At 39.1% G+C, this 12,267-nt stretch overlaps 2 protein-coding genes across 4 annotated transcripts in view; one reads left to right on the top strand and one right to left on the bottom strand.

Annotated features, from left to right (window-relative positions):
- The window catches only part of MIOS (meiosis regulator for oocyte development), a 325,043-nt gene that overhangs the window by 246,611 nt on the left and 66,165 nt on the right, over nucleotides 1-12,267 (top strand). The gene's annotated exons all lie outside the window — the stretch shown is intronic.
- Nucleotides 1-12,267, bottom strand: part of COL28A1 (collagen type XXVIII alpha 1 chain) — a 154,457-nt gene that overhangs the window by 137,186 nt on the left and 5,004 nt on the right. The window contains 5 exon segments of the mRNA XM_067041636.1: nucleotides 3,381-3,421; nucleotides 5,311-5,336; nucleotides 5,581-5,608; nucleotides 7,244-7,300; nucleotides 9,122-9,142. Of these exon segments, the coding sequence (XP_066897737.1) occupies nucleotides 3,381-3,421; nucleotides 5,311-5,336; nucleotides 5,581-5,608; nucleotides 7,244-7,300; nucleotides 9,122-9,142 (173 nt within the window).

Here is a 12,267-nt window from a genome sequence, read left to right on the forward strand (position 1 = left end):
TTTTGTTTGTCACTCTTGGGAATTCTGCACAGCCTTCTCCATTGTGTCGCTGCCCATAAACCCTTTAAGTAACACAATACTGAATATTAAACAGACTGGGAAATTACCAACTTTAAGCAACAGCAAGTCTCTTTCTAATACGATCACATGTCTTTTTCATACAATTGGTTTCTAAGTATGAAAATAGAATTGTAAGACATATTTTAAGTGAGCTGGAGAAACCAATGAAATAAACAAGCTGTGATTGTAGTTACTTGTGAGTCAGAGTACAAAATTTTGTTGTGTATGACTTTTTTACAAAAGGTAAAAAGGAATTCTTTAGGAAGGAAATAACATTTCTCCCCAAATGTGCAGTCACTGAGAAATTGAAAACAAAAGTAAAACCAGTCAAAAAAATTGTCACACTACAATTTAATCCATGTCAGGAATACTTATTCACATAAACGGTTTTATGTTTAGTACTGTGCTTGAAATTAAAGGCCACGTTAAGATAGTTAAATTGGGGTTCTTTATAAAAACTATTCATGTCTGCAGCACTAAAAAAGGCTGGACTTTCAATCTCAGGAATTCTGGGGTGCCCTCCACGGCTTATAATATACTACCATATTTAAAATTCTGTATTATTTTATGTTAAGAGCATTAAGATTGTATTTAGGAAGGGGCCAATACAGTTTACAAAAATAAAGGAATATTACTTTTTATAGTATACTCTCTTTTTTTTCCTGTTTTTCGGTTTTTGTTTTCTGAACTCTCTGGTCAATTTACTGTTTGGTTGATCTCACCTTTCTTTCTTCCTTTCAGGGCACCTTACTTACTAGTTTTAAAATATTCAAATTTAAGATATTCAGCACTGCACTCATTGGTCTCCGCAAAATTTGCTTCTGACTTCTCTATTTCTATGAATGGTACCATCATATTTCAAATCATACAGAATCAAAATTTATAATCATCTTTGCTCTCAACTTGCCCCTTCCATTCTTTTAATCCAACCAGTTAAAATCCTCCAACAGCTTCCAGGGCACTTAGTTTTAGTTTTTTTTGTTTGTTTGTTTTGTTTTGTTTTTTTTTTTTTCGGTATGCGGGCCTCTCACTGTTGTGGCCTCTCCCGTTGTGGAGCACAAGCTCCGGATGCACAGGCTCAGCGGCCATGGCTCACGGGCTTAGCTGCTCCGCGGCATGTGGGATCTTCCCGGACCAGGGCACGAACCCGTGTCTCCTGCATCAGCAGGCGGATTCTCAACCACTGCGCCACCAGGGAAGCCCCAGGGCACTTAGTTTTAAATCCACTCTCCTGACCCTGGCCAACAAGGCCCTGTGTGATCTAGATCCTGCCTACCTAATAGCTTTATCTCCCTTGTCACTCTTCCTCAAACTCTGTCTCTCTTTGCGTTTCCTGGGCCCACCAAGCTTGCTCCCGCCTCAGAGCTTTTGTATTTGCTGCTCTTTCTGCCTAGGACCCCCTAGTGACCCTGTTTTATATTTTCATAACCCTCTCACTGACTGGAGTTCTAACTCACTTGTTGGTCTGTTGATTGAACACTTTATGAAACAGGTTCTCTCCACCTTGCTCACCTCTGTATCCCCAGCACCTAAAAGAGGGCCCAGCACATGGCAAGTGCTCAGTAAATCTTGCCGAACATCTGAGGTAGAGCTAGTCACTGCATCCCCTCATTTCTACACCTTCCTGGTTCTCACAATGTTCTCTTCCTCTCTATTTTGTCCTCACTGTAGCCCAGTTCTGTCCAGTATAACATGAGCCACCTATGTCATTTTCAATTCCTTAACAGCCACTTAAAAAATGCAAGAATGAGCAGGTGAAACTAGTTTTTAATAATATATTGTATTTATCACAATAGGTCCCCAAACTGTCATTTTAACATATGATCAATATTAAAAAATTACTGATGAGATATTTTACATCTTTTTTTTTTTGGTACTAAGTCATAAAAATTCAGTGTGTAGTTTATTCCTCCAGCACACCTCCACTCCGGCTAGCCTCTTTCAACTGCTCAGTAAGCACACATGGCCAGCAGCTTTCACATTGGCTGGAGCAGCTCTAGCTAATGACCCTGTTACTTCTCCTACGGCCCGTAACAACAAACCTTCTTCAAAATGCTCTTTCCTTTTGCTTGTTCCCACTTCAGTTTTGCTTTTAGAGCCAGGCCAGATTAATCTTCCAGATCCACAGCTCTTGGGCCATATGCCTCATCTAAAATCTCAGGAGGTGCCCATCACCCTGCAAAGCCCAGCCTTCCAGCCGGCATGGACCACGCGCTCCACCAATACTCCTCCCTAGGCACCCCATCTCACCATTCCCCACACTTTGCCCTCCCTCTGGTTGCTGCTCACAGCACGTTCCATCTAGAATGCTTGCCCCTTCCACTTTCCTGTTCTGTCTTTACCTGCCCCAGTCCTACACCCTTCAGGGGTCATCCTATAGAACCTAACCTGATAGCTCCGGTCTCCTCTGAATGTCCATTATACTTTATGTGTGAAATTTTTACAATATTTTGACATTCCACTTCATATTGTAGCTGTTTTACCTCTCCTCTGAGATAATGAACGTTTCACAAAAATAAGTGCTTTGTCTTAATTTTATTTTCACATAACAATAGGCTTTATATATATAAGATACCCTAAGAAGTCTTTCCTGAATGAGTAACACAAATTTCTGAAGGAATTTCCGTTGAAATTATCAAACTTTCTATCAAAATTTTTCATGAAATTGATTAAAAACACCAAGAGAACCATTTTGAAAACCTCTGGGTCTGAGTCCTGGGCTTTCATCCAAGGGGAAAAGCTGGGAGGAGAAATGCCACGCAGGCTCCTTTTAAGTCACTGTACATTTGTCTGCTATTTGCTATACTGCTGCAGTTCTCCAGGACAATGCAAAAGAAGAAATGTACTATAATTATTTCTCACACAATCTCTTGACATCTTCTAATTTTAGGGATAATAAATCAACTAGAACAATCTCTTCTTTTGCCTATAGAATTGGATTTACAAAAGGATACTTGAGATTATGTAATTCTTCTGCTCCCAGAATTTTAATTTACTCTTTATTTAAAAAAAAAAAACACAAGAAGCAGAGCAAAATATTTTTCTTATTTGAGCTTTTCACAAATCTAAATATGAGTATCAAGGAATGTCATGTGGCGGACCGCCCTGTCCCATCATCACTCCTTTTGGACAGAGTATTTTCTCCTCACATTTCCACTTCTAAGATCATAATCTGTCTGATTGCCTGTCTGAGCCATCAAGAGCACACGTGGACATAAATCATTTTTGCACTTGCATTGCAGGGGTCAAAATGATCCATTACAGAATCTTAGCGTCCTGGGATTACTTTCTTAGGAAGGCATTTCTGTTGTGTACGTATCCCTGGGCCTCTTTCTCCAGGTTCCTCTTTTTGAGCATCACCCTGTGTCAAGAAAAAACTTAGTCAAAATTCCATGGCCCTGCAGAGCGAGTGATTGCTCAATAAAATTCACTATTCAGATTTCCCAGATTAATATGTTAAACCAATGGGGAAAATATCTTTGACCTTGGCCATTGACATTTTCACCATGCAGTCTAGGGAAGAAAATAGCAGCTCAGATAGCCTTTGCCCTTTGGAGTGAAGCCAGATGTATAGGGTGCAGAATCCAGGTATATTTTCACAGCTTAGGCTGAGACTTGCATCCTAGTTTAACAACATGGCCGTTGTTCTCAAATATAGCATTGTACCCACTCGGAGCCAGCTACTCTGGCTTTTCTCCAAGGGGCTTTGGAATGTTTTCCAAAATGTCCTTAAGAGTGATTGCTTGATTTCAGCAAGACTTAGGAAAATATATTATATGGCACAAAATTACAAGGCAAATAAATGAAATGTGTGCAAAGACTTACAACAGGTATTTAACAAAGCAAAAAGAAGACATGATGGCATCAATTTAGACCCACACAAAGTGGGTGAGTGTAGGGGTGTGTGTGTGTGTGTGTGTGTGTGTGTGTGTGTGTGTGTGTGTGTGTGTGTGTGTTGTAAATCCACCCAAGGATGCTTTACATTCCCTTTCTTTGACAAGCAGGCAACTGGCAAAAATACTTTCATGCACCTAACTTATTATATTATTCATTGCCTCCCTAAACATATTCTCAGAAATGGAGTTACTGGCATTAAAATTTTGACTATTTGAATGCTTCTCATAGTGCCTAATTGCTTCCAAAAATGTTTGTGTGTTTGTGCCAAATTACCTTTGCAATGAAGAGGAAACCAGTTTCACCACCACATTGCTTTCACTAGTTATTATTGTTTTAATATTGCTGTGTTAAGTGCTATAAGAAATGTTTTTTAAAATTTAAAATACAGAAAAAAACAAACTCCGTGAACTAGAAAATTACTCCCATCCCCTGCAAAAAACAACCCAACACCCTTCGAGTCCAAAGTTTCTAAAATGTGAACAATTAGTAGTAAAGGGTACCTCATTGTCTGTCTTTCAATTTCATTCATTATCCAGTGAAATTAAACATTTTTAAAATTTCTTTTTTCACTGGGTTTATTTCCTCTCTTGAAAATTGTTTGTGTCCTTTGACCATTTAATTACTAGTTTCTCACCTATTTTATAAAGTCTTTATGTACAATAGCAATTAACCCAATGTCCATTGTATTTTGACATAAACATTTCCCTATATGTTTTCCTCTTTATTTTAATTATTATTTTTCATTATATACGAATTTTCCTCAAATTTTCACATGGTTACATCTGCTAATCTCTCTCCTATGATTCTTTCTGTTGCTCTTGAACTTGGAAGTCCATCATCCCAACAATGATATGATTTTTAAAAAATTAATCTAGGATTTTTTTGATGAATACACAAAGAAAAGAATTGGGGAAATGCCTGAACTTGGTTTGAGAGTAAGAGACAATCTGGTGTTTTTCCTATTGTTATTGTAGGTGAGTTACCCATCCAGTGAATCCGTAAAAAATACAAGTGTCAATAGCAACCTGTTTTTGAATATGTATTAGTGATTCGTGGAACATTGTAGTAATTAATTTAGGCCACCATTATTTAAGAACAAGTTTCTCTTTATTCAGCTCCCTAGGTTTCCTGAACTTATTGACTAAAATCGTCATATGTTTCTCAGAATTTGTAAATACAAGCTTACACAAACCAGACAGATAATGTAGGAAGTAAACAACCTGTATTCTTCATGGGAATCATCAGATTTTGGCATTGACATATACTACAATCCTTTGGTTTTTAAATTTTTGTTATTTAAGTAGACCTAGAAGGTGATACACTGGTTTAAGTGAAAGCTGTTTATTCATTTACTGGGTTTCCTTTAGGTCCTCACTCACCTTTGGTTTTTGTTGTTGTTGTTTTTGTTTTTTTTTGTTTTTGTGGTACACGGGCCTCTCACTCTTGTGGCCTCTCCCATTGTGGAGCACAGGCTCCGGACGCACAGGCTCAGCGGCCATGGCTCATGGGTCCAGCCGCTCCGCGGCATGTGGGATCTTCCCGGACCGGGGCACGAACCCGTGTCCCCTGCATCGGCAGGCAGACTCTCAACCACTGCGCCACCAGGGAAGCTCCCTCACTCACCTTTGATACCTGGGTTTCCATGTGTACCCTGAAGGCAAAGGTAAAAAAGATTATATGGAGCAGGCATTCTATTAGTTTCCTATACCTTACATTAATTTCTGATCAGCTTCATTCCATAAAATTAGAGAAGATTGTAAAAAACACTTTACATACCAAGCAGAGATGCAACTCTATTTTCCCTTACTACACACCAGGAAGATGGCACAGTCTTGAAATGGCAGATTCTCTAGATTTGCTCAAAAAAGATAATGTCTCTCTACCCCTGCTGTCCAAGAGAGAATCTCAAAAGATGGAAGAAGAGAGTTCTTCAATCTTATTCTAGAAAGGCATTTTATTTTCCTATTCTCAAACCACCAAAAATCTCGCTTTTCTGTGAACTGGTTTTGGGAACACTCAAGAAATGTTAAATAACATATTTCTATGGCCATCCCTTTTAAAACATGGTACAGTAATCTCTTCCAACAATATTAAGGGACTGAAATTGTCAGATTAGCTCAGCAGTTGTAAGGTTTCTTTTTATTGTTTTTTCTAAAACATAATTGAATATCCCAAGCAAACCTTCCCTGGCAATCTCTTGGTGTAATAAGTATAAACTAAGACTTTATAGGAAGGGAAAATTAAACCTTTGCCTTGGCCAAAATCAGCTTCTACTGACTGCCACATTATCATGTAATGTATCTAACTTGTATTTTGAAGAAAAAAAAGACAAAACACTTCCTCTTTCTAATGCCTTGATTAGTAGAATGATTTGAAAAAGTATAGGCTTTGGACCCAAGACTCAAGGGAAAATGTGTTATAGTCTAAGAAATTCACTGTACACATTTCCCTCCCTGCCCCCAAATACAAGCATCAGTTCAAAAACATTATCGATGAATTTTTGTGAAATATCTCCACAGAGCTTTTGACCTCTAAGGTTTGAAATCACAGAAGTAAATGAAAAACTGAAGCAGCAGCGTGGAGGCACCTGAAGGTGTCTGTTAGAGAAACATGCAGCGTCTCCAGTCATTGTGATGTCGTTTCCAATGCCTTCCCAGGGCAGACATGGCACCTACCAGATATTAGCGCAGAATATAAAGGAAGCACTCCTTTGGGGATTATCTTTTCAAGTATTGAATCATCTTAGTAAATCCTGCCATTTACCTTTGTTTGCCAAGTGGTGTCTTCCATTTCACACCATTCACTCTGATTCCCAGAGCTTCCTGACAAACTTCCTCCCCACGAGGCGTTCTGGGGTTGCACTTGGCTAAGTGTGAAAACACAATTTCTGGAGAGGTCACTTGTTTCTAGATGGAAGTAGGATAAAACTTTGCCTAGAGCACTGAGGATTTGTATGAGCTCTTTCTCTAAATTTTCACTTCAGTATTGAGAAATTCTGGCTTCAATTGTTGCATCAGAAGTGATGCTGAAATATCCTTCGTGGGAAGAACGTTGTTGTTTTAAACCAAATCTGCCCTCAATTCAGTTCAGTAAAATCTCAAGCTTATTTCTAAGGACAGAATGTATCCCTTTAGGAATAAAAGAAAGGAACAGCGTTTCTGTTTTTGCTGCTATCTGCACACAACTGCTTTTCAACAGCACAAAGTAGCCCAGTGTTTTCAGGGCAGAGCTATCATTGCTAAGACTTCCTGACTTGACCTTAAGTTCAAAACGGAAATATACTCACAGCAGGACCTGGGTCGCCTGGACCCCCCTTCTCACATTCACAAATCTTGCATTCACACTAAATCAATAGTGAAACACAATATTAACACTCAGTGAAATATAGCATTTTAAATCTCATTCAGTACACAGCTAAGTGGAACACTCCTTGAAGAAACTTTACCTTGCAAATATATGGAGCTTTTGCTCTCCCTATTAAATTCTTCCAGGAAAACTCTGATCTAGGAAGACCCAGCTAATAAAGTATTATTAAATGTTGCCATGGTTAAATAAAATAGACGTCCCATTAAAAATTTATGTATCGGGCTTCCCTGGTGGTGCAGTGGTTGAGAGTCCGCCTGCCAATGCAGGGGACACGGGTTCGTGCCCTGGTCCGGGAGGATCCCACATGCCGCGAAGCGGCTGGGCCCGTGAACCATGGCCGCTGAGCCTGCACGTCCGGAGCCTGTGCTCCGCAACGGGAGAGGCCACAACGGTGAGAGGCCCGCGTACCGTCAAAAAAAAAAAAAAAAAAAAAAAAAAAAAAAAAAAAAAAAAAAAAAAAAAAATTATGTATAACATCAATTTGCCAGTTAAAATGGAAAAATAAACATTTTCAGTGGACTTTTGGAATTTTTGCTGTTTCTCTTCCATACAGCACATCCAGGCTCAATAATATACAAACACCAAATACATCACTGCTCATAAAGTAAAAAATTTGACTTTTACCATATTTTATCAATTCTAAGATGCATATTTTTCTTTATTTTCACATCTTTGAAACCAGAATGCCTATTAAATGAGTCAGGCCCACCCAAGATGAAGCTGGTATTTTCTGCGCATGCACTTCAGCGCTTCCAGAATGAGATGGAATAAAACTCCAAAGACACAACAAGAGCACTTGAAGAAATGCTGCATCACCAATGCTTTTGGTGGCACAGGGGCTGGTATTGTGTAGAAAAGCCAATAATGACTCTGAGACAAAAAGTGATTTAGAGGATTTCAACTTTGAATGTGAAGAAGTTTTAGGAATAACCAATTTAGTTTGCTTATATTTTCCCTTATCTGTATGCACAGAGGTGATAACAGGATTTAAAAATCTATAACTAAATAAATCTAAAAGGACTCTTGCCATAGTATAAAATGAAAAATTGTAATTCATAAGAAGGTACTGTATCATAGTTTAATTGACAGAGGGGTTTTTTAAATCTGTCTTAATGGCATATATAATAATGAAACGTAGTGCTCTACAAGCTTTGGTTGGCTCCTATTATTTTATGTGATACTCCTAATGTTAAAGAAGCAGTTTATCGAAGAAAGTTCAGATGTTCCAAACTCTTTGCCTAGAAACACACATCCAGTAGAGCTGTCCTCAGCAAGCTGATGGTCATCTATTGTGCTGAGTACTGTCCAGTCGATATTGGCTGGCTTCCTTTGTCACTTGGTCTGGTTGCCACCAACAGGGAGGAGAATAAGCTTAGTCAGCCAGCCACCAGGCAGCAGGGGGCAACTCTAAGCCCTGTCCCTTAGCTAGGAACACTGCCTAACCTTGGCCAACACTAGGCACAGTTCTTAGAGTGGAGGACCCCCATAAGTAGCAGGTATTGAGACAGAATTAGAAAAACAGAAGTCACATCAAAGTCAGCAAAAACTATGTTGTCTGGTTATCATTGATTTCTGAAATCGTTTAAATATTTCCTACTTTTTCTAAATTTTCCAACCTGAAGTGGATATGGTGACATAAAATAAATCAAATGGCTGCCTCAAAATAGGGTGGCTCATTTTAAAAAGAATTAAGCATTTTTATTTAGTCACACCTTATCTTCTAACGTGAATTATAATGCTGGTTTGCTTATGTGAGCTTTTAGAGTAATTCATAGTAATCACAGCATGTGGTGCTTACCTTCTTTTCAAATAAGATATCCTAGGAGGGAAAAAAGAATGAAACATTAACTCAACTCACGGTTCTGCTTCCAGCTTCTTATTAACCTTAATTATTCCCTATGGGATATGCAATTTCCAAGAAAAATAGCAATTCAGCCTTTTTAACCTTGTAAAATCAATAAATCCCCAGCCAACAACCCGAGGAGCATGCTGAGCCGTCTACTAATAGAAGACATGAAGGGCACTAGCATTCATTAAAAGTAATTTTTTCTAGAAATTTTATCCTTTTGCATCCTATGTTTTATCTCTTGTTTCTTTTTCATCAGCTCTGTAATCTCCATAGTCTGGCTACAAGCTTAATCAGCCATAATAAGAAATTTCTCACTTTTATTTACAGACTTCGGCAGAATATGTAATTGTGTATTTTCTCTTATCTATTTTTCTATTCCTTTACAGATATGCACTTATTTTTCAGCATTAAAACATAAATTTTAGGGTGATAATTTCATGAAATGTTAATGAGCCTTACAAGTCAATGCGGTCCGGCAGCTCATTCTCTCGTAAGGAAACGTGAGACGCAGTGCTGTGACTTGCCCATGGTCACACACTTGGGCTGAGCTGCCTAATCAAGTTCAGTGCTACTTTCTACTTAACCACACAGAAATGAAGTAGCCAGAATGTTTTTCAAAACTACTTTAAATTCATAATTTTAGAAAAATTCCCGATGTGGCTTTTGTCCAATATGTAGGTCTCACTACCCTACTCGAGCTCGGTGTGGTATTACCTGACAAGAGCACTGAAGGTCGTATCTGAAGTCAAACACTGGACAGAACTTATGTTTACAGCTGGAATTATTGCTTTCTTAGGGCAGAAGTTATGTGTCAAATTAATACCTTATGACTGAATCTGAGGGGTAATTTACACATGGTAAAATAGAAGATGGAAGCAAAAAGCACTAGAATATTTGTTGCAAGGTGTTAAAAATAAAGCATGTAATGAAGAAGCTAAAGATAAGTCAGAGTTGTACCTTTATGGAGGATTCTGCATCCTTTTAGTTTTGTTTTGACTCTACCTTTATTTCCAATCAGATGAATCATTTAGAGGGAAAAGATAGCAAAATGCTTTAAGTGATTCTAGGGATTTAATTAGAGAAAAATTTAGGCTGGGAATTTCATCATCTAGGGTTTTCATCCTGTTTCCACCATTATCTAGCCACCTGGTTTAGGCAAGTCATATATCCTTCCAGGTCCTTTTCCACATCTATAAAATGAGAACGTTTGACAACATGGTCTTGGGAGCTGTAAAACTCTGGCCACAGACCCTGTCCACCAAATTCAGTCTCACCTATGGCTTTCTTTCCCTCTCCCTCCCTCCTCCCCTGCCCCAGTGATTTTAAATTACTAGCCAGTGTAAACCCAGGCTGAAAGCAGATGAGATACTTGTATCTTTAAGAACTAGTAGGTCATGTGGAGAATGGGAACTCAGAAAAACTGACAATTTTAGTGTAAAATGGCTTTACCCTCTCCAGAGCATTGGGCTGTGCCTAGAAAGTTGAAATGTACATGCTTTATCTCTAGGCTGCCCAGGACAAGTCCTTGCTTCCATCCTGACATCCCTTCCAGACATACCCTAGAGAAATTCTTGTACTTGTATATTTCAGCATTCATTGTTTTTAATAGTGAAAAATTTGAAATAAAATATCCATCAATAGCATAATGGATCAATAAACAAAATACTACTCAGCAGTTAAAGTCAATACGTTGAATTTCTGTATTTTAACGTAGATAAATTTCCTAAAAAGTTGAGTGGAAAAGCAAGTTGCAAATGAATACATACAATGTGATCCAAATAGTGAAAATATTTAAAATATACGTCAGAAACTTGGTTTCCTCTGGGAGGGAGAGAGAGGAAAGGAATTTGAAAGGAGCTCAAAAGAGACAATAAAACAACTAATAATTCAAGTCAAATTGTAATATTTGAAAATAACTACTAAAATAAGGAAAAATTCAAAGTTGTGTCACTTTACCACCTTTTTACAATAAGCAATATCCTTATCAATTTTAAACTGATAAATTTAACTGCTACTGGGGCTGATGTGTACTTTTACACTTTTTAAGCTTTTCATTTGAAAATTCAATTTCTGCTTTGCCATATTACCCTTTAAAAATATGTGCCACAGGCTTAAAAACCATAACAGCACAACTTACTAATTATTTTTGGAACTCACTTGATTTTGTGTTTGCTGGAATTTATATTTCTGTGGAAACAAAAATGGATTCAAAACTACATAACAGATAAGACTGTTTGAAACAAAGAACAAAGCTCCGTTCCCTAAGGGCACTTACAGCCTATAAGCCCCAGTGATAGAAAACATGGCAAAGCAAGTTGCTTGGGAAGGAGATCCTAGACTTGGGGGGAGGGGGGTAGAGGGGGAGGAACAGGATGGTTTCTTGGAATAGTTGGACTTTCTGGATAATTTTGAATAAAGGAATGCAAAGGACCAACTCCTTGATGGAATGCTGTTCTATATGTCAAAGTTTATAAGGAAAAAAGGCATAAACACTAGTGTGGGGGCTTCCCTGGTGGTGCAGTGGTTGGGAGTCCGCCTGCCGATGCAGGGGACACGGGTTCGTGCCCTGGTCCGGGAAGATCCCACATGCCGCGGAGCGGCTGGGCCCGTGAGCCATGGCCGCTGAGCCTGCGCGTCCGGAGCCTGTGCTCCGCAAGGGGAGAGGCCACAGCGGTGAGGGGCCCGCGTACCGCAAAAAAAAAAAAAAAAAAAAAAAGACTAGTGTGGGCAATCAGACAGAGGAAGCAGTGAGAAGGGACATTTAAAAAGAGTGGACAAAAGGGCCCACGTGGACAGAGCTGGAGAATTGGGAAGTAGTGAGGCCTTTCACTTAAGCGGAGAGGCAGGCAGTGTGAAGGACAGCTGGGAGAATATGGTCAAAGCCAGAGGGAAGGGCATGTTCAATTAAGGTCTAGGTGGATACTGTAGTTTAAATCAGGGGTCCCCAACCCCCAGGCCATGGACCAGTAGTGGTCCATGGCCTGTGAGGAACTGGGCCACACAGCAGGTGGTAAGGGGCGGACAAGTGAGCAAAGCTTCATCTCTATTTACAGCCGCTCCCCATCGCTCACATTACCACCTGAGCTCTGCCTCCT

This window comes from Kogia breviceps, chromosome 9 (assembly GCF_026419965.1).
Source record: "Kogia breviceps isolate mKogBre1 chromosome 9, mKogBre1 haplotype 1, whole genome shotgun sequence".
Classification (NCBI taxonomy): domain Eukaryota; kingdom Metazoa; phylum Chordata; class Mammalia; order Artiodactyla; family Physeteridae; genus Kogia; species Kogia breviceps.